Here is a 23,660-nt window from a genome sequence, read left to right as displayed (position 1 = left end):
AGAAGATGTCTACCAAGATATAGCGGAAGTTATCAAGCAGGTAAGAGGGGAAGAAAATCTTATTATTTTAGGTGACTGGAACGCCGTCGTCGGCGAAGGTCAAGACGGAATATTAATTGGGAAATATGGGTTAGGTAACCGAAATGGAAGAGGAGAAAGGCTACTTGAATTCTGCACGGAGCACAGGCTAGTGGTTGCCAACACTTTATTCAAAAATCCCCTGCGGAGAAGATGCACGTGGAAGATGCCAGGAGACCTTAGAAGATTCCAAATCGACTACATTCTAGTGAAACAAAGATTCAGGAACCAGGTCAAGGACTGCAAAAGTTATCCAGGGGCAGATATCGATAGTGACCATAATTTAGTTATGATGAAATGCCACCTTAAATTTAAAAGGTTGAAGAAGGCCGTGAAAAACAAACGGCAGGTTGAAAAATTGAGGGAGGCTCAGCATCAGCTGGCTTTTAAAGAGGCTGTAGAAAATAAAATGGGAGAGGATACGACCAACAAACCAATGGAAGAGAGTTGGAAAACCATCAGAAGTGGTCTGCAGGCAGACGCTGAGGAAGTTCTTGGTAAAAGAGGAGTCGTTATGAAAAAGCCATGGATCACGCAGGAAGTATTAGATCTCATTGAAGAAAGAAGAAAATACAAGGCTGCGAAAACAGAGGAAGGACAGAATCGTTACAAGAGAATAAGGAACGAAATATGTCGTAAAGCGCGGAAGGTTAGAGAAACGTGGATGAGAAGTATTTGTGAAGACGTGCGAAAAAATCTTAAACATGGAAAAGTGGAGGCCGCTTATAGGATAGTGAGGAACCACTTTAAGGAAAGGGGCGTAAGATGTAATACCCTTAGGGACAAAAACGGAGAACTAATGACTGAAAACGAAGAAAAAGGGAAGAGATGGAAGGAATATCTGGAAGATTTGTACAAAGGAAGTCGCCTCAAAACGAATGCTATCGAAAACGAGAGGGAAGTAGATGCCTATGACATGGGAGCCCCAATTTTAAGATCGGAATTTGATGCAGCTGTAAGAGACCTCAGGATAAATAAAGCGTCTGGCATTGATGACATTCCTGCAGAACTAATAAAAAATTCAGGAGAGAAGACGTTGAACCAGCTGTACAAAATCATTAGTGAAATGTATTCGACAGGTGAGATACTAAAGGACTTCGAGGGGAACATTATAATCCCTATTCCTAAGAAGAAAAGAGCGGAGAACTGCGAAGATTTTAGGACCATAAGTCTTACTACATATGCGTCGAAGATACTGACAAGGATCATCTATAGAAGAATAGAACGAAAAGCAGAAGAGTACTTGGATGAGGACCAATTTGGATTCAGAGAAAATAAAGGCACAAGAGAAGCAATATTGGCCCTAAGACTGCTCATAGAGAATAGAATGGAAAAGAACAAGCCAACGTTCGTTGCGTTTGTGGACCTAGAGAAAGCATTTGACAACGTGGATTGGAGCACAATGCTTGGAATCCTAAAAGAAATTGGGGTTCTTTATAATGACAGAAGAATCATCCACAGTTTGTACAAAAACCAAGTAGCCGTGATAAAATCAGGGCCCAGCTGTGTAGAAGCAAGAATTAAGAAAGGAGTGCGACAAGGCTGTACATTGTCAACCGTAATTTTCAACGTTTACATTGAGAAAGCCATTAATGAAATCAAAGGCATTGGGAGTGAATATCCATGGAGAAAAATTTAGCATGCTAAGATTTTCCGATGACATAGCCGTTATAGCAGAAAGAGAGACGGATTTGAAAAATATTCTGGTAAATATGGGTAGGGTAATGGGTAGATATCAACTGAAAATAAGCACGAAGAAAACCAAGATCTTAGTATGCAGAAGAGAAGAAGTCAAGACTAACATTAAAATAGGGAAGCAAAAAGTGATAGAGGTGGATGAATTCTGTTATTTGGGAAGCAAGATAACTAGTGACGGGAGAAGCAAGAAAGGAATTATCAGCAGAATAGCCCAGGCGAAGAGAGCATTCCACCAAAAGAGAGACCTGCTTACAGCGGGAAACTTAAATATGGAAGTAAAGAAACAATTTATAAGAACCTATATCTAGAGTATGCTCCTATACGGAAGTGAGGCATGGACAATGACCGCAGCGGAGAAAGCAAGGATAGAGGCCTTTGAAATGTGGTGCTACAGAAGAATGACGAAAATCAAATGGATCGACCGAGTTAGTAACGAGAAAGTCCTAAGAAGGGTAGAAGAGAAGAGAAGCCTCATGAAAACCTTAATAAGAAGACGGGACAACCTTATAGGCCACATCTTGAGACATGATGGCCTGATGAAGACAATCGTCGAAGGACAAGTGGAAGGCAAGAATGGAAAAGGAAGACCTCGAACAAAATATATGGAACAAGTAAAGAGAGATGTGAAAGAGAAGAATTACGTAGGTGTGAAAAGATTAGCTGATAGGAGAATAGAGTGGAGAGCTGCGTAAAACCAATCCTAGGATTGTTGACCAGTGATGATGAAAGCGCTACCCTCCAGAGCAGAGTCTTCTCTATCTTTTTCGTTATATTCTTGCATAGCAGCCTTTTAAAAAGCTCCTTCCTGTACATGAACGCCTTCTTTGCAAGCATAATTATCTTCCTGATGCCCTTACTGCTGTGAAATTTTTGATCCTGGGTACGCCCATGCTAGGATCTTGAAATTTTGGTACTCGTTTGAAAGAAAAATTTTCAATGAGGAACTTGCATGGGTCGTAGATTGCTCTAAAAACTATTTTGAATAGGTCAAATGGATACATTAGCTCGCAAAAATACCTTCAGTTTCTCCATTCAACATCAAAAGAAATAAAAAAATTGCATTTAAAATCGAGAAAAATTTCTCTGAGCCGACCACTGCGCGAAGACACCCGAGCGTTGCCGAGGCCAGGCGTGACGTCATAGGTGCCTAAACAACCGCAGGGAGTTGGAAAATACGCTAAGCGCTTGGTGTAAAATTTGTTTTGAGGGAGTATTTAGCCGCTCATCATCACTTTATTTTGTTCTGTTATTCTTGGGCAAGTTTTCCTATTGCTATTGTGCCTAGATTATTACTTGGGATATTAATAACGCGGCATCGGGATGATGAAGTACAAGCGTTTCACTTCGTGTGTTTTAGTTATCAGAAAAATGGATGATAACGTTGCCACTCGTTCGAATAGTACACCTGAAATTCATCTACGTCTACATAATACCCCGCAAGCCGCCTTTAAGGCGTGTGGCATGGGATGTTAGGACACCAGCCTTTTTTTAGGACACCAAAAATTGATGCCATGACCCTCATGGAATTTGCTAAGACAAATTATTGCTATACGTTGGCGGCAAATCGAGTTGTAAAAGAAACTTGTAATACTGGAGGATAACGATCGTAAGCTGTGCTGTTGAATTTGGCAACGCCCGATTAGCGGAGAAGGTAGTCCTATCCGTCCTACGGTACGAATTCACAGCAAAACAGTCTGCACACAATCCACATGTGATATCGCGATCGGTTCCGCTGCCAACACACACACAAGCTACAACCTATTTCAATAATATAGGTAAATCCATAAACAATATACTAGCATATACCATAAAAATATAGCGGGAAATAGGCAAATACTCTTATCAAAAACTGGATGTCACTGACACATTCTTATATTCATCACATACAACTTACAATAACAGAACTCGTTATGATGAATACAACTATTTATTCACTGATTCACCCTTAAATTAGCCCACACAAGTGACACAGGTGACATTTCTCACTACTATTCGTTGAAATAATGGAATAACAAACTTCACACACAGTTTTTATTTCAATAGCGTGATCGTGAAATGTCATATCTACTGTGACAACGGAGATTAGCACGCCACTGACAACTTTTACACTACTGTTAGACATTTATCGATAGCGTAATAGCACTTTTTACAATTCAATCACGATGGAACACTGACAACTCTTGGCCGATATTTTTCAACCTTGTCAAACTTTGTGCATTTCAACCACTGACACTGTGATTATTAGCAGTAGTTTAACGGGAGACGTCACGTTGAAAATAATACTATTTTGGCACAAAAATGTTCCTAGAGATCTCCAATCAGCGAGCAAAAGTTGCATTGACTGGAATTCACCCCATAATACAAGCACAGACAGTCCTAAACGACGAATTCTCCGGTACCTACGAATAAACGGATGAAGTTATTGTATATAAAAGCTAAGCGGACATCAGTAAACATCAAAATCGTTCTAATTGCATACTTAAATGAATGATATACCGTCGATAACATCAACTTACAATTAACGTATCCCCCTTCCAATGGCCGTGGCTCAGACTCCTACAACGATGTTATTTAGGTATTATATAATTTTTGGTTTAACTGCACCAGTTTTATATTTTATGCCCGTACTCAGATATTAATATTATAAATAATGCAAAATATGAGGGCTTCCAAGCCTCTATCGTCGGATATTTATCTTTAAATATAAAATAATCAACACGTCTAACAATCGAAGCTTTCACAACTGCTGGCAACTATTACAAACAATCACAACAATAGCTTCGCGTGATGTTTAGGCACCTTTGACGTCATCGAGGCTTCGTCGGCAGTGGCTTGGGGGGTGAGGTAGTTTTTCCCGCGCTTTAAAATTCGTAATATTTATCATTAAATATCTCGCGAAGGAAAACTCAGATAAACATGCGGTTTTCTTTGTTGTATTCAGAAAATAATTTTCTGTCCGCCTGTGAAATAAAAAAAATTCATGCAAGTTCCCCATTGATTACAAGGGATATTCGGCAGTTAATCGGCTAAAATTTAAGAAGACTTACTTTTTCCTTTCTAAGGTCCTAATCTAGCTTTTAGATGAGGTACGGCGGAGACAGAATGTATGGATGGAGCGAATCCTTAGCGGGGAGGGGATGTTGAAAATGGTGTCAGAGGGTAGAATGTAAGGGAAACGAGGGAGAGGAAGGAAAAGAATAGGATTATTAGATAGATTGAAAGGGAGGAGACCTTATAGTGAATTGAAAAAGGTAGCGCTGGAAGGAAAGGGAGGATCCCAGACCACTTCTTTAGTACTCCATGGAAACCTACCTTAATCGGTAGAATACTGTAATAACAATAAAAGGTTATAATCCGTGTATCCTAAACGTAGAAAATAAAACACGCATTCTCTTGAAATGCCAAATGAAACCAAATCCAATATGTAAGATACTATAGGGTAAGTCGGGGCCGGAACAAGGTATTTTGTCAGGGAGGCAAAGATCAGTTTGCCACTTCGGCTTACACTGATCCGCCCCCACCCTTTGAGTAGCCTGGATAGCTCGGTGGTCTGAGCATCTGTCCGGAAAGCAAAAGGTCCGTCCGTGGTTCGATTCCCGGTCGAGGTGAAATTTTTCCATGTGTTTCCGACTTTCATTCCATCTCCACGCCACGCTGTGTCATCGCCCTGTGTTTATGTATCTGTCTCTTTGTTTCTGTTTATAATTATGTTCGTGTGTGCATATATAATTGACCTTTTCTCCGAAATCGGCCGCCCGGCGCAAGTGCCCCGTCGGCGTCAAAATGATGCGCCGCTGCACTTTGCAAATTTATGTCTGGGCTTAAGTGCATGCTGTAGTAATGAATAATACGTCATTTTAAAGAAAATATTACCTACTCTAAATTCGGATTTTTTTGTTTTACCAAAAGTTCAAAAAAATATAGACACGCCGGAGCAATAAATAACTCCGGGCACCGTAACATTGGCCGTTTTGTCAACTTCATGAACTTCGTAACTCAACTTTGAAAAAGGAAAAGTATTACGTAGTACGTCAACTTTATAAAGTAAAAGTATTCATCTTCCACAATAAGTTGCAAGCATTAAGTTAAGTAAATAAAAGATAAAGTTAATATAAATAAAATGGCTTTAGCGTATTTTTAGAACGCATCATTTGTTTTTAATTAACTAATATGTTTGAACATTATCTAGTAGTTTCGGGCCGCAGGTAAGTGCACCCTTTAAATGGCCCGCATGCAGAATGCTGGAGAGAACGGCGTGCGTGTCGTCCGCATGAAGGTAAAAAAAAGATGAAAGTGTATATTTTAGATGCTTTTTCTCATTTATGGGACACAGAAAATTAATAATGGACGCTTTTTTTCAAAAATTTTTACGTTTTCATTAATTACGGAGGGCTGTGTGCATGAATTTAGACATGCAAGTATTGCGTGTTCTGAGCCACCGGACGAGGAAATGAATCATAAACCAGAGCCATGAATTTTAAGACCCCCGATTCACCTCTGACCTATTTTCATATGACTCTTGTGACGGTGCATTAGCACCAAAAAGATTCACAGCACACGACAGTTGAGAGGTTAGCGGTTATGGAGGAGGATGCCATGTGTAGAGGTCATGCGTCACACCTCCATGACCATCAAGTTCTGCGTTACACAGCCTGAAAAATGACGCCTTAGCGTCGAAACGCGTCGTACCCAATAAAAATCTGTGAAAATTTAAAAGGTTTGTGCACCTTCATTCAGCATTCATTTTCGCCACTTAAAAACCGAATCGATCGATTTGATAGGGTGGTTTCTTTTTATTTTTTTTTGCCAAAATCGAAAGATTATTACCCCTGGAGCACGTATTTCACGCTTTTAGATTTTTAAATGACGATGTTTATTTTTCGCGATTAAATGAAAAGTGAAAAATTTCAAGCGCGCGAAAACGCGACGCCTGAGTATGAATGCTGGGAAAAGCCCATGCGACGTCTGGCTTCTGCTGTGTGAGGCCACCTGGTTGCGAAGCAAGGAACGCCACTACGATGCAGGCTGCTTGCTTCCGAGCATGGCGGTAGCATAGAGTACCCTGCTAGCATGTAGCGCTGGGCTTAAATTAGGATTATTAATACCCTATCAAACGAAGGAAACTTTCCGACCATGGGCAATTTTAATAGGTGATTATTAAAAGATGTTTCCCTGAGCTCTGTGCCTCATGCGTAATTGGTAATTGGTAATCTCAGACGATGTAAAACTCTCGACTACTCGCATAGCATCTAGAACCCTATGACGTCACGTGGATTGGCATCGCATGGGCGCCAAATTGGCCTTTTTCAAATGAGGTTAAAATTGACCGTTAACATTCGTCTAAACTGGGATTCCTAAAACCAACTTCCGACTCGGACTACCGACGTTAGGCCCTCCATTTCTGCAGACTATTCAATGGAAAATGTAATGTAATTGAGAAGAGCAACCGCAGGTACATATTTTATATTTCATAGATTTTCACATGGTTATGGCCTAGGCCGATTTAAGCGGTATGCAAAGTATGTGGCTCCGTAGGGTGCCAAACAAAAAGCGACGCCTAAGTGCTCATTCATGCTCAGTGCAAATAAATCAAGGATACTAAAGGTTGAGGGTTTATTTACTCCACTACCTACTAGGGTCTATTTATTACTTGAAAGTCTACTTGCGTTGAATTAAAGCTTACCTACGCTGATATTTGAGTCTCAAACCCTATTCCTAAATTATTTGTATTCATTTTAAAATGTCTCCAGAGAGAATCCCAACTACCTCGAAGGTCTTTTTTGAGAGGGGGGGTGGAATGCTTGCACGAGATGAACGTCGTCTTGAACCGGCCCTGGTAAGGGAGCGTCCATTGACATGTGGCGACTTTGGCGAATTTTGGACCCTCCCCGACCCCCTTAGTGAGATATAGTTCGACTCCCCCCTCTATTCTCGTCTTGGATTGTTCAAAATGCGAATTTTCAGTGTAAATACGGTAATCTATGCTTGATTGGGTTGGATTTATATAAAAATAATTTCTTTTTATTGCTATTATTATAGTATTCTACCGATTAAGGTTGGTTTCTATGGATTTCTAAAGAAGTGATCTGGGATCCTCCCTTTCCTCCCAGCACTGCCTTCTTCAATTCACTGTAAGGCCTACTCCCATTCTATCTATCTAAAAATCCTTATCTTTTCCTTCCCCTCCCTCGTTTCCCTTACATTCTACCCTCTAACACCATTTTTAACATTCCCTCCCCGCTAAGTACTCCTCCCATCCATACCTTCTGTCTCCTCCGTATCTCATCTAAAAGCTGCCTCTCCTCGCCAACCATATCCATCACTTCGTCGTTCCTTTCCCTCTCCGTCCATTTCACCTTCTCCATTCTTCTCCATACCCACATCTCGAATGCCTTCTCTTCGATCTTCCCTCGTCTCCTTTCCTCAGTGTCCACGTTTCCGCACGGTAGAGAGCTGCAATCCAGATCAAACTCTCCACTAACCTTTCCTTTAAAGTCTTTCATTACGAGCCTCTCAGAAGATCCGTCCTGTTCATGAACGCCTCCTTTGCCAGTGCAATTCGCTTCCTGGTGTCCTTGCTACTGTGTCCGTTACAATTTCTTCAATTGATTTTATTGAAGATTAGTTAATGCAAGTATATAAGATTACTAAGATCGCAATTGCTGTTTCTTGCGAAAAAAAAAAATGTGACACTTGCTAGAACCCCCTCTCACTCAAGTGAGCCTGGGTGAGAATTGGCTTGACCCCTCACCCCCTGAGCACCTCACGTAATTAATGAATGCGCCCTTATCGCTAAAACCAACCAATTATTTGAGGGTTCCTTCTTTTCTCGGTCGGACCTGCTTGAAGGCCAAGACCTCCACCGGACCCGGCGTCCTCTCGCGCCGCCATGGAGACGTGGGAGAAGGCGGAGGGCGTTTGCTCGGCGGCTTGGACGGGCGACCACGAGGCTGAGGTGGGCTCGGAGTGGCTGCGGCAGGCGGAGGAGCTGAGCCGGTATCCGAGGCGCAAGGACTGCGAAGGGGCCTGCACCTCCCGAGAGAGGGAACGCATTGCCGACGCCAAACTGATGGCGCTCATGATCCAGGCCAGTCAAATAATACACAGTAAGGGGCGGTCTGGCCAGGTCGGCCGGTCGGCAACCGCCGAGGGCCCCGAGCTTAGGGGGGCCCCGACAACGCTCGCGTCTATCGTGAAGCAAATATGAAAGGAGCGAGAAAAGGCTCAGATTAGTTGCACCAAAGTTTTTTTTTTTGAAAGTATAAAATTTTGCGTTGTGATTAGTTGCTTTGTTTACAACATACTCAGTAGAAAAAGATGATATAAAAAATAATGGTATCATAGGATGCAAAAAACCCGATGCTTTTTTGAAAGATTTATTCGAAAAGATTATTTTAGAGGATTTTAAGATTTCGGAGCAGTTTCAAGGAAAATATTCACTAAATAGATAATAGAACCATCAAGGGCGTATCCAGGATCAAAAGTATGAGGGGGGGGGGCAAGCCATGGTTGTTCGAGTTTAAGGTAAGATTTAAGCATGGAAAAGATGAATGAAATCAACATTTTAAGGAAACTGTAACAGCTATTTATAAATACACCAAAGGATGAAGTTCGCCATGAAAAAATATTTGACTTAGCCGGGATTCGAACCCGGATCTCCCGATTTCCGGTCAGGTCAAATATTTTTTCATGGCGAACTTCATCCTTTGGTGTATTTAACTTTGCACCCGTGCGCGTGACTGCGTACAAAGTCACTTGTTCCTTAAGTGCTTTGAAAATCGTCAGCTCTTTATAAGTTTTAAAAATTATTTGCTTAAGAAAATATTATTTTCCTTAAAGACATTGGGATTTTTGCTTCTAGAGGGGGGACCCTGCCCCCTCCAGCCCCTCGCTAGGTACGCCCATGAGAACCATGAGGCATATTTAATTGTATAAAATGGGAAATTCTCACTATTTATAATATTTTTCTTTGAAATTACTATTTTTTATTAATTTCTATCTGGTTTTTAAGATCTAGAATAGCGTTAAAATGCATTTCCAGGCGTGCAATTTCCTAAAATTTTCCGGTGGGTGGAGAAGGGGGCGCGATTCCTCCGCTGAGGGGGTCTTGAGCCCTAGCCGAGTGCCCCAATCACCCCAGACCGCCCCTGTACACAGTAAAACCCACTCCCACGTAAGTAGTTATGCCTCGTTGAGATTACGATTGTGTCGGTAATCGTTGGAACTATCGAGCATTCACACATCGATGGTTAAAACCTGTGCTGCCCTCTAGTGCTCACATCTAAGTGCTCACGACAGCTGCATAGCAACATGTTAAATCGATCTTTCATTTCCGGGTTGAGATTCAGAAAGTTGAAATAATACAATTTTCGAATTGCCAACCATTGTTTTCCGAGTAACTTTGAGTCAAATATGTTTGACTGAACACCTCATTGTCCGTTGTTAATTATCTTCCTGCGGGTCACAACGGCTCTAATCCAGCATGAATTAATTCCTTGGGCATGTATTACTATTTAATTTCATCGCACCTTTCGCTAAAAATGCCCTAAGTCGTTATTTTATGAGTAAAGAGCAAAAATTGGTCGTTGCCTCGTAAGACTAGCGAGGCCCGGTAACATGGTTGAATGCGCAATTTGACCACGCCCCCCTGGCTTCACTCCCCGCCGTTACAGAGTTTAGCTCGCGCCCACTCCAGTAACCTCTATGGTCGTAAAGTGGCAACGTTCGGAACTACGTGAAATATTGTCAGGACATGCATTCACACTGCTAGTTCGGCCAACAATCGTTAGGACGATCGCTCGGACAATCGTAATCTGAACGAGGCATGATGGAAAAATGTCGGTCGAAATCGAAATGTAATCGAAATGAAAAGGTCTACTCTCGAACAAAAATCGAAAATTATACCGAAAAAATCGAACAATCGAAAATATCCAGGCCAGTCATTAATATACACAAGGGAACCATAAGAAGGAGGACCAATTCCAATCATTGAAGGTTGATTTCTGTTGCCACTTCGGTTGCATTTTAATCGGCTTTCAAAAATGTTCGCAGAGCGGTGTTGGGTTCAATGCGATCCACTTGTTTAAAAAAAGTTAGTATTATGTTTGTAATTGCGAGGAATAGCATTGGAAAGTTATGAATTTGATAGATCACAGTATCATGTACATAAATTTCGGTTAAAAACCCTAATAGACGTTATTTCCTCGTGGGATTCGGATCACTTTGTGCGTCAGCGACGCGAGTGGTGACTTTGTTGAACCCATTCTAATGCGCGGTGTGTGACATCACACTTAGAGGCCGTCATAAGGATCCTCTTCCGTAATATTCAAGAATATACAGCACAACCCGCCTCACGAAAGTAGTGATAGAGAACTGTCGCTCGAAATCGATTTCTCGATCAATCGATTTTTAATCGAAATGAAAATCTCGTCTTTTGAACAAAAATCGATATTTTAACCAAGAGATCGATTAACCAAAAAATAAATGGATCTTAATAAGAAAACAGTACCAAAGCACGCTCATTATTCATTCTAAAATCATTCAAAAAACACATAACACACAGAAGTAGAAAAGGATCTACTTATGATACATTCTTGAATTATTATTAGTAAAAACTTGCAAATGCTACTGGAACATTAAACTTTTGGAATCGCCGCTTGGGGCAATTAGGGTTCCCAAAAATTTTAAGAAAGATCACCTAATTGAGATGCTTTATTGATGGTCGAGGGCGAACTATTCCAATACCACCATCATTTTCGGCCAGCTTTTTTCGATTTCAGCCCACTGTGCGACGCATGATAGCGACTAAATTTTGCAGAAACAAAACTTTAAAGTCACGCCTCTCGAAAGAGATCACAAGCGCTCCAGTAATACATCAACGACAAAATGGCGCCCAGTTTAAAAAAGGAAGTTCTGTTTCCGCACCCTTTATTTAAGAGGATGTCTGTTTGTCTGTCCGCTATGGGTTTCCATTAGGCTGCACGGATTGAAACTGAGGAAAAACGAGTGTTACAAACGAGTTGTACAAACTGGGTTATCGCAAGATTTGTGCTTGCTGGGTCCCCCCGGATGCTGACTGACGGACTCATGGAGCAACGTCTTGACACTGCTCGCAAATTTCTTCAACAACTTTTTAGATGGGGGCAACAAGGAGACGTTGTTGGTCTCTAATGTCACCGGAGATGAAGCGTGGGTATTTCATTATATCCTCAAAACAAAACTGTTAGGTGGCAAATGCTTCAAGAGCGACGATGAAGTCCGAGAAGAGGTCACACACTTCCTCAACGGGTTGGCGGGAGACTTCTTCAAGTTGGGATAAAAAAGCTGGAGCACTGTCTTTAAAAGTGTGTCGAAAAAATGGAGACTACGTGGAAAAATAGGCAAAAGTGTAAGCTTTTTAATGATGTGAAAATCAATATCAATATAATTAGTTTTGTATTTGTAAAAAATATGGGAACCTTACTTTTGGTACAACCCTCGTAGGTGCATCTCATGCTCGCGAACCCCGTAGTGCTACTTTCGATGGCGTCCGACGCGTCCTTTGGATCGTTTTCTCATTACCGAACCACGCAAGTGCGCTCAGCCACGACCACCGAGAGAGACTATGTCCTCACTTCCAATCCGTGCAGCCCTATGGAAACGTATAGCGGACAGGCATCTCTTTAATAAAAGGTGCGGCAACAGAACTTCCTTTTTTAAACTGGGCGCCATTCTCTCGGAGGTCGTGGCTCAGCGCCATCTAGCAACCATTCTCCGCCCTCTGCTTACACTCCCACCTTCCGCCAACATCCTCATTCACTTAGCCATGTTTGTACATTTTTGTGCGACAAGGGCGTACCCAGGATCATAACTAAGGGGGGGCAAGCCATGATCTAGGGGGGAGGGGGGGCAAGCAATGGTCTAGGGGGAGGCAAGCCATGGCCTATGTTTGTTTTTAACGAATCGCGCCATTATTCTGAGAATGAAGAGAACGAAAGCTTTTGATTGGATGTATTTATTCGTAGAATAAGCACCTCTGAGTTTAGCAAGAACATTACTGAGAGCGAAAGGAGGTTACTGACAGCATCAGAGAGTGGGTGTAACGAACTGGTGACTCACGGCCGATAAAATAATTGCTAAATCTTACCTATAGTTTTATACTCCCTCTCATTTCATGCCCAGCTATCCCATCATCAATTAAATTTACCGCCACTTTGACTAGTTATCTCAGCAATTCCTTGCAATGACCTCACCCTATCAACAGAAAAACAATCAAGGGCGTACCCAGGATCAAAACTAGAGGGAGGGGGAAAGCCATGGTTGTTCAAGTAGTAGGTAACATTGAAGCATGGAAAAGATGAATGAAATCAACATTTTAAGGAAACTGTAACAGCTCTTTATTAGTTTAATTATTAGCTTGAAAAAATATTATTTTCCTTAAAGACATTTGCGATTTTAGGGCAGGAGGGGGTAGCTGGCCCCTCCTGCCCCTCCTGCCCCTCGCTGGGTACGCCCATGAAAACAATCCTTTATTTGGTTAGTTACTGCAGAGTTATTTCAAATTCGATTATGATTTGCGTGTTGCCTAACCAATATAATAATAGGGGAAAGGTCGTTTGATACCCCTGCTCTTAGATAACAAGCGGTATTAATCGGCCCACATTTTGAGGAGGAGTCTTCTAGGTTGCCTTATAGACTTGGCGTGGCATTAGTGTTGAGAATGACCATCCAAAGAACCTTGTCATGGGGAACTCTGTAATGAAGTTGATGACTATGTTGTGAATCCACTTTGTGGAAGTTATGCATAGTAATAATAAAAGGCACAGTGTACTTCCCACATTGCTTTTAATACTCGTCAAACCTGTTTCAACTTGATCTACGTCATTATCAAGCACAACTTCTATGCAAACTACACTGCACAATGAAACCCCAAATATTGAAGCTTTACAGTCAGAAATCACCATAAGTATAACATAATCGTCTCTTTACCAAACAATATGGCCTCACTGGTCGGTGGAAATAACTTATGATTTTGCTGCAATTGCGTATTTTATTTCGAGGCAAGAGCTTTGATGAAAGACATAGAACGCGGCTGGGAAAAACCGCATCTTTAACATGGATTCAGATTGGCAACTTTTTCTGGGCATCGTGATTCGCCCCAAGGAAAAAGTGACAAAACGACGCACCACAAAGCCCACTGCACTAAAGCAACCGAGAACGGACCAAGCAACCTCCTAAAAATATCCGCAAGCGGCAGCATGTACACATTATTATCAAAGGTTAAACAAACATACACACTGCAATCAGAGCTTATCTCGCTAAACTAAATGCCAGACTTGTGGGATTAAATCTGAAGATAATACATGTAGAGTATGGAAACCGGTTGGCAAAATGAAACTGAAAGGAAAATTATCAGGTTTTATCGTTCAGCGTATCAAGATTCCAGGATCGATTCTCCTTCCTTCGTTTTTTTACCCCATACCACTCTTCTAACTTACTTACTTACTTACTGTGGCCACTCAAATCGAAGCAGACTGTTGACCTAGCCAATAAGTAGCCTCCAGATTCCTCTGTCCTCCGCCATGTCAACCTCTCCCCCAAGTATTCTAATGCTTTCGACCACTTGGTCATTCCATCTTAGTCTTGGTCTTCCCCGAGGCCGCCTTTCTTCTGGATGACCTCTCCTTACACTTCTTAAAGCCGTTTTACACGGGGTACGTACTTGCAAAATCTGAAGTGTTACCGAAGGCGCAGTCAAAATTGCCTCGTGTAAAACGGTGAATTGCTAGAACATATGCGAGAATGCGTGGGAGTGAGAATAGCCCCTGTTCTAATTAATGCAGTTCTAACCTGCGCTATTCCGTGCCCCGTCTAAAACAGCCTTTATCATTGCATGTATTGCATCGCATCTCCTCCTTCCCATGACCAAGTCACTTAATTCTCCTGCTTCTTATCACAGCCACAATATCTGGTCTTCTTTACAGCATGGACGTACCCAGTGGGGGGGTAGGAGGGAGCAGCTGCTCTCCCTGAGAAAAAATATCAGCATCAGATAAAAATTATATCAGCAGAAGGACATGTAACTAAAATAAAAATCATTATTGTTTTCAAGCACATGACTTTATAAACTAATAATGCGTTGATATAAATTTCTTAAAATTTTGTTCTTATTTCGCTCTTGAACCTTTTCTTTGCTAAAATATTACAACTTGAACGACCAAGGCTTGCCCTCCCCCTAGTTTTGTTCCTAGGTACGCCCATGCTGCACTGGTTTCTGAGCTCTCTGTTTTTCAGTATTCTTCATTATCCTTACTCAAATATTAGCCCAATTTTCCCTCCCAATTCCATCTAACTTCTTCTGGGTCTGTGTTTTTAGTGTCGATATCTCCGCCCCATACAAGAGAACTGGTTGTATTATGACCGTGTATATTATATTTTTTTCATTTCTTGACAAGAGTTACCACTCCTCGAAGAGATGATAAAATGTAACGAATAGAATCCAAATTAAACTAATAATTACTGCATGTTGTTTTCATGTTCCCGATTATATACCTGCGTCTATACCACAAAACGTACAAAAAATTTCCGGAGGCCGCGTTACGAGCATTATTTTTTGATCATAAGTTCTTATCTCATCATACCTGCCCGCTTTCACGAAAGAAGGTCCATTGCGAGACTTAGAGCATAAATTTGTCATCATAAAAAAGTTCACCAAAAAATAATGAGAGAAACGATAATTTTACTTCATAAATGCTACGAATAGTTCAACGCTTTCCAAATTTTGTCGACTATTTCAGATTCTTAGCATGTAATTCACTCATTTCCTTAGATCAATTAGCCAGCAACACAATTCGTGGACAATCTTCAAATACGATACGCTTCAAAATAGAGGGCACAGTTACCTCGTAGGCATGGATATGCAATTCAGCATACATTATCAGGTTTGATTCGAATACGAAAAAAATATATTTACATTACCAATCGAAAAATAGCACAAGGGCGCCATGAGATTTTTCAGTTTCAGAAATAGCGCATTCAATTTTAAACTAAACCACAAAAAAAGCCATTGATAATTTAGTAAGCTCAATCTTGTTGTTAAACACGCAATTAGAAGACTTAAACTCTACATAGAGCGACGGAATGTTTGATTTTATGGAGCAATTAATCAAAGTAATTCACCGAGGATAATTTTTAATTCGACGGTTTCCCCAATAATCAACAGCGATGGAGAGAGTGCTCGAGGCAATTCTGTGAGCGTGATGTTGATGGCCAGTCTTGAAAATGATTGCGTGATGAGTGGCGGTGGAAAGCTCTCGAAAACTTTTAAAAAATACGGAAGGAAAAAGCTGCTGTCTTCGTCAGTGGCGCAGCGAGAGGGGGTGTGGGGGATGAAACCCCCCCAGAGCTCAGAGAAATTCTTAAGTTTAATCCATTTTACTTAATTGGATTGACATTACTAATAGAATAGTACAAGGATCAATAAAATATCCCTCAGAAAGCCGTAAAACTCACCATTTTGAACCATTTATCTTAAAATTCCGCAATTTATTAATCTCGCAACTACCGCTTATCCTGGTGGGTATGCCATACCTCCACACACACCGGTATTAGTTGCACCTAAACCCCCCCAGCCTTGATTCCTAGGTGCGCCCCTGGTCTTCGTTACATCATAACAGTAGGTATTTCTCTCCAAGTATCAAGCTCTATTGAGGCATAAAATTTCTTATTCGAGGACTTGGCGGTGATATCTAGCAACCCATACAAAACATATACTTTGTCGTTACCAGTGTTGGTAAAAATACTGAGAAAAAGTAACTGGGCTCAATTACAGTTACTTCGCATAAAAAGTAATCAACTACGAGAACAGATTACAGATTTTAAAAAGTAATTACATCTTTAATTACATTAATCAGTAAAATTACAGCTACATTTCCAATTACTTCTTGTAATACCGTCCATTCTAGAGACCACCTGGGAACTGTTGAATGGTGCCGTAAAATGCATAACGTGAATTGAGGCATATAAATTGCTAATTGCAATTTCACTTGCGATACATACAATTACGATTGCTGTAACAACACAAGCGGAGTCATATTAATTAATCCATTATAAGTAAGCTTAAACATAAGGATGGTTGAACCTAAACAAGCAAATTATGGTACTCGGGAATTCGAAGTTATCAGCTGGCCTCGGTAAACCTGTCAAATTGGTAAAGTAATCATCGATTGCGAGCGAAGAACGATAGCAAAGAGAGTAACTATTTCTCTTTCACCGCAAGGAGTAGCGTGTAGCGTTGATAGTGCGAGAGCGAGCTCCTCGAACGCACCCCAACACTGATCGTTACAAGTTTCGTTGGATACACATATACTTAAAAGCCCTGCTGGAGCTTTCGATTCTCAAACGTAATTTCAGGAAAGTATAGCACGCAAAGCTTAATTTTTTTCATCTCCAGTCTGCATGATTTTCAAATAATGAAGCATATTTAGGCATTTTTAAGACAGTTACATTTTAACCCAATTATTCCAATACAGTACAATTCCACCAAGTAATAATTTGATATGTACATTTCCCATGCTATTAAAGGACTGCTAAAGCCGTAGTTACTTATTTTCTCGTTGAATGGATATTGCATTTTGTAAAATTTCATTCTGGGGCAATTCATGATGTAAAGTCGAAGTGTTGGGCATAATAGCTCTGAAAAGTATTGTTAAGAGACTGTGACCACTCTGAGTGGACTACTGAATGGCATTATAATTCACGTATTCATATCCTCCGTTTCACGGTGGAATTTCCTCCTCGCAGGTGATGACGGATGAGGTGAGAAGTAGAGATGGGTAAAAAAGAACCAAACTGCCAAAACGAACTGTTCACTGTTATGAACTGGTTATAAAATGAACAGTTCCCTAAAACACCCAGTTCACTGTTCATGACTGCACTGCACTCGTGCGGCGTATTCGGTACACCAGGTATGCGAGGTATTTTGAACTGCAGCTTACTCCATCAAGTGCGTGAGGTATTTTTAACAGCAGATTAATCTATCAAGTGCGTGCTGGCTACAACAGATGGTGGGTAAGATGTAGACCATCCAAGGCCAATAGACGACCGAGCCCCTCCTCTTCTTTCTCGCCTCCGTCCACGAAAAAGAACAGGATAATTGCTGAACGGTTCGAATGGGTGTTCAAAATATTAGGTTCGTTATAGCCGTTCTTTTTCTCAGGGTATTCATCTTGCGGAGACCGTTCTTTTCCCAACGGCGTTCTTATTGCGGAGGGTATTCTTTTCTTGGAGGGCGTTCTTTTTCGGATGGCGTTCTTTTTCGGAGGGTATTCATTCTACGGAGGGCGTTCTTTTTTTGGAGCGCGTTCGTTTCCTCTGACTGTTCATTTGGGGTCTCGCGTTCATTTTGACTTCTTGTTCATTTGAACACTTGCATTCGATGAACAGGATGCGATAGTTCTGGTTTGCGGTCAATTTACGGGTCGGTTATCTGTTTGTAATTTGTGCTATGTTTCAAATTTAATTTAAACATTTAAACTTTATTTTGATTAGTTATATTAATGCAAAAATCTATTTCAGCAAACGGAAAAGTTAAACATAAATTGTTTAACTATGTCATATCCATTTTATATTTTGCTATTAAATTACTCGTAATAGAATCAACCTTTAATTGGGTTAATCTCTATTTTTCCCTGCGTTGCAACGCGTTGCTTTAAGAGGTCTGAACTGATGATTTTTGGAAACTACAATTTGGCTTCAACTTTCCTCAAATTACTTGTTTGTAGTGTAATTAGACATTGAAGGGGATGGACTTCATACTCTTCCGGAGGGAGTCTAAGGAGGCATATATGCATCATTTTCGAAGGAATGAAAAAAATATGTTTTCTTCGGCGATTTCATTTGATGACAAAGTTTTTTCACGTCGCGATATTTTATGAACTATATTGTGACCACTTAGTTTCATTGCACATAAATACACCTAAAAGCGGCTAAATACGCTAATAATATCAGGCGTTGGGTTGATAAATATTAATTCTGACTTAATCTACCAGTGGACAGCAGATATTGTCCTGCACACGGATAACCAAGTAAAGGCCCGGGACAGAATTTACCTCAAATTACTATGACAAGCTGCACAAACCATATGATATCACACTAAGCTTTCATTTGCTCTAAACATCCCAAAAAGAGTATTTGATACTTTAATGACCGTGTCTGTTCGCCATGAGCAGATATTTTGAACTGTTATTTTTACTGAACAGGTTCAAAGTGAACGGTTCATCAAAATGAACAGTTTAATCCACCTGTAGTGAGAAGTCACGAAACATCACGTAAGAAAATCAATTTCCTCTCGTGAATCACGAGAACATTCATCTTCCGCTGAATCCGTTTGTGAGTGCGTGTGTGTGTGTCGTTCTAACAGGCAAAAAACCTTCTCTTTTCTCTTTTTGAAAAAAAATACTCAATTATATTTGTCATTAAGCCAAGCGTCAATCAATGTCTCAACAACATCAAGAAAACATTGTCGGCGTTAAAATATGACATCCTTGCCATATCCATGTTAATCCAATTAACCTTGCATGGATATCTGTCAGCTATCCATAGGACCCGCCAAAAAACATTCCAGCGATATCAAACAGTGGACATTGAGGTCAATTTTGCAATCAGGGGCGGTCTGGGTTGATTGGGGGCCCTCGGCTGGGGCTCATGATGCCCCCCCCTCAGCGGAGGATTCGCGCCCCCTTCTCCACCCACCGGAAAATTTAAGGAAATTGCATGCCCGGAAATGGATTTTGACGATATTCTAGCTCTTAAAAACCAGACAAAAGTTAGTAAAAAATAGTAGTTTCATAAGAAAAATATTATAAATAGTGAGAATTTGACATCTTATACAATAAATATGACTCATAGTTCTCATGAGCGTACCCAGCGAGGGGCAAGAGGGGGAAGCTGCCCCCTCCTAGAATCAAAAATCGCAAATATCTTCTACGAAAATAATATTTTTTAAGCAAATAATTTTTAAAAATTATAAAGAGCTGTTACAGTTTCCTTAAAATGTTGATTTCATTCACCTTTTCCATGCTTAAATCTTACCTTCAACTCGAACAACCATGGCTCCCACTTTCATAGTTTTGATCCTGGGTGCTCCCTTGATGGTTCTATTATGTATTTGGAGAATATTTTCCTTGAAGCTTCGCCGAAATCTTAAAATTCTCGAAAACAATCTTTTCGAATAACCCTTTCAAAAAAAAGCATCGTTGTTTTTTAATCCTCCGATACCTTTATTTTTTATATCATCTTTTTATACTGAGTATGTTGTAAATAAAGCAACAAATGACAAAGTAGAATTTAATACTTTCAAAAAAAAAAAACTTTGGTTCAACTAATCTGAGTCTATTTTTCGCTCCTTTCATATTCGCTTCACGATAGACGTGAGCGTTGTCGGGGCCTCCCTAAGCTCGGGGCACTCGCCGGTCGCCGACCGGCTGACCTGCCCAGACCACCCCTGATGGCAACATCTCTTACAATTAGATATCTTCACAACATCTAATGAGTAGATAATAATGAGTGTGCTTATTATAGTTTTTGCTAATCCCCAGGCATACAAAAAATACATACTTGCCCTTCAATTCTCTTCAGAACACATGCTACCTATCAGTGGCGTAACTAGGAATATGTTTGGGGGAGATGAGGGGCGTAGGAGGTGACTCCTTACTCCCCTCCCCCCCGAGCAATTCCCCCCCGGGGTCCGAGAAAATTTATGAAAAACGTTTAAAGATATTGTTTTGACATATAATAACTGCATCTGCTTTAAGTTAAATTTTAAGTGACAAAATGATGTAAAATGTATTTCTAGGTAAGTCATGTTTCAAAAGTTTTCCCAGAAATTGTGTCGCTTGGGGGCCACCTCAGGCCATCTCGTTCCTCCCTTCCCCCCCCCCCCCCCCCCCCCCCCCCCCCCAAAGCATATTCCTAGTTACGCCACTGGATAGGAGTTTTACATCGTCTGAGATTACCAATGCATGTATGAGGCACAGAGCTCAGGGAAACATTTCTTAATAATCACCTATTAAAATTGCTTAAGGTCGGAAAGTTTCCTTCGTTTGATAGGGCATTAATAATCCTTAATTAAGCCAAGCGCTACCTGCTAGCTGGTTACTCTGCTACCTGCTAGCAGCCTGCATCGTAGCGGTGCTCATAGCCTCGCACCAAGGTGGCCTCACACGGCGGCAGCGGGAACCAGAAATACGTCACACGGGCTTTTCCCAGCATTCATACCTAGGCGTCGCGTTTTCGCGCGCTTGAAAATTTTCAGTTTTCACTTAATCGCGAAAAATAGATATCGTCATTTAAAAATCTAAAAGCGTGTAATGCGTACTCCAGGAGTAATAATCTTTCGTTTCAGGCAATAAAAAAATAATAGGAAACCACCCTATTCTCGTAATTTTTTTCCCGAACATTCCATGCGGATGACGAAGACTCGTCATTTGGTCGCGTCAACTAAAACAGTTTTAAAGCATGCATAGTATATGCTTTTGGTAGCAATTTTTCAGTCATTGTTTGCAACTCATTATGAACGGAAGTATCGCAACGTTTGATTACTTAAATTTGCATTTTAAACATCAGCTTTTTAAGCATGTTTAAACCAAAGGCAGTTTCCCCACATTTGCACATACTCTCAATCTCAGCACCACTACTCAATTACGTCGTTCTTCTACATTTAAGTACCCCGGTACGCACCGAATATCACGGATACCACAACTTGGATATCTACTTAACGTTATTTCACAACTAAGTCGTGGATGTTACAAATACGGTATCTATGTAACGTTGTAAAAATATCCATCGTGTAATAACAACGTGCTTGAATATATCAACCTCTATAAGATACCCGATGGATATCGTCCGCTGCTCGAGAAGTGCATATTTTTAAATGTACATTTAAGGTTAAAGTAAGTTTACGTTGAGCATACCGTGAATCTTCCATAATTTCCCCCTAGGTCGGATTCAGCATTCAATCATGGGATGGGGGCCATTACCTTTGTCCGGGGAGTGTGGAATATCCCTCCGGGAGATAGGGGCTTTATTACAGTAGGGAGTACTACGCTCTACTATGAATACAACTCAAACTTCTCTCACGTTTCGGACTTGTTGCCCTGCATTTGCATATACACTCCATTTACTTTTTTAAGGGACACAGAAACTATTAAATTAATAAAATAAACAATTTTTGCTAAAATTTTGGGGGGTCATGACCCTTGTAATCCACCATTAAATCCGCTCCTGCATACTTCCCATTCTCATATTGAGCTTCGATATTCAATTCTCAGTAAGCCCTATTCCCTTTCATCCTACTTATAAATTCAATTAAAGTCCTGCCCCGTCCCCACTTGCCTTACATTATACCTTATTACGCGGTTTATTCAAACTCTTCACCATCATTTTATTGTCACTTTTACTAAATCATTTCAAAAATTCCATAAGGAATAAAATTTCTAGTGTCATTCGAAGTCACAAATTTTTCTACAAAGAGCAAAGAAATGCTTATCAACCATTCATGCATCCGATGGCGATGAGAACCCCATATCGATGGCTAAGTTCTAACAACACGTATCTTAACAATAGCAACTTTTTAGGAGAGCAAAAAAACGATTAATTTCTTTTACTTGAACACTGAAATTAAAATCCAAAAGTTCTTAAAACTGAAAAAGAAGCATTCGTTTGCAAATAAATTTAATTACGACTAAGTCGTGGATGTTACAAATACGGTATCTATGTAACGTTGTAAAAATATCCATCGTGTAATAACAACGTGCTTGAATATATCAACCTCGATTAGATACCCGATGGATATCGTCCGCTGCTCGAGAAGTGCATATTTTTAAATGTACATTTAAGGTTAAAGTAAGTTTACGTTGAGCATTCCGCGAATCTTCCATACTTTCTCACTAGGTCGGATTCAGCATCCAATCATGGGATGAGTTATTTTTTGCTTGTATTTTATTTTTTAATGCTATTACACTTTGTTTAAGATACCCGTCTCAAACCGGCCGAATTTCAGAGACGTGTTGTTAGACCTTAGCCATCGATATGTGAAGTGGCAAAGGTAGGTATGCCTTTGCCTCCCTTTTAAAATACGAGGGTGAATCAATGAATAACTCGCAAAACTCAATTGTGGCAAAAATGATCAAATTAACTTTCTGATATATATATTTCACTTTCCCACATAGCCATTCTGTACATTCAGGCACTTATCCCACCCCTTTACATGTCCTTGAAAGCCAACAGCAAAGAAGTCCTTTGGCTGCTGTCGCCCCCCCCCCCCTTACGGGCCCGCCCGTATTGCCAAACATTACACAACCACAATTATAACTTTTTTATATCATAAAATGGCATTGACTTGTATATGTGTGTAATAAATTTAACTAAAACTTTCTAAATCTCTGCATGTGACTTAATTATTTTTTGTTAGGATAAAAGTAAAGGTAACTCCAGATATCTTTTGCGACCCTCCCCCTCTAGTTTTTTTTCTGTATCCGCTACTGCTGGGGACAAATCAGGACTGTACGCCGGATGGATCTGCTGGCAGAAGATACGTGCGTAATTTCAAGCGATAGAAGGCACATACACGTTTGCGATTTATTTATTGACTCACCCTCGAAGTTATGCAATTGAATTGTCAAAAAACTGGACTATGCTTCCAGGGTTTCCACGGGATTAGTAAATAATAGATAATTAATCAATGAATCATTCACTGCTTGGGCGCGGGATTTTTTCGTGGAGTCACCAGATGGATTGGAGTTAAATTTAACGGATTAACAAACGAAACGGATTTAGGAGTAAATACGCAACAGAATCAGGTTTTTATTTCAAGGCGATGACATTGTACGGGAAAAGCTAACAAAAAT

At 40.5% G+C, this 23,660-nt stretch overlaps 1 protein-coding gene across 2 annotated transcripts in view; it reads left to right on the top strand.

The window, feature by feature from the left end:
- The window catches only part of LOC124158899, a 106,845-nt gene that overhangs the window by 78,081 nt on the left and 5,104 nt on the right, over positions 1 to 23,660 (top strand). For both annotated transcript variants that reach the window (XM_046534309.1, XM_046534310.1), the window contains exon 4: positions 8,626 to 8,863. In XM_046534309.1, the coding sequence (XP_046390265.1) occupies positions 8,626 to 8,863 (238 nt within the window). The remainder of the gene's footprint in view (positions 1 to 8,625; positions 8,864 to 23,660) is intronic.

This window comes from Ischnura elegans, chromosome 5, assembly GCF_921293095.1.
Source record: "Ischnura elegans chromosome 5, ioIscEleg1.1, whole genome shotgun sequence".
Lineage (NCBI taxonomy): Eukaryota > Metazoa > Arthropoda > Insecta > Odonata > Coenagrionidae > Ischnura > Ischnura elegans.
The sequence above is the reverse complement of the archived record's forward strand: the minus strand, read 5'-3'. Positions and strand labels throughout refer to the sequence as shown.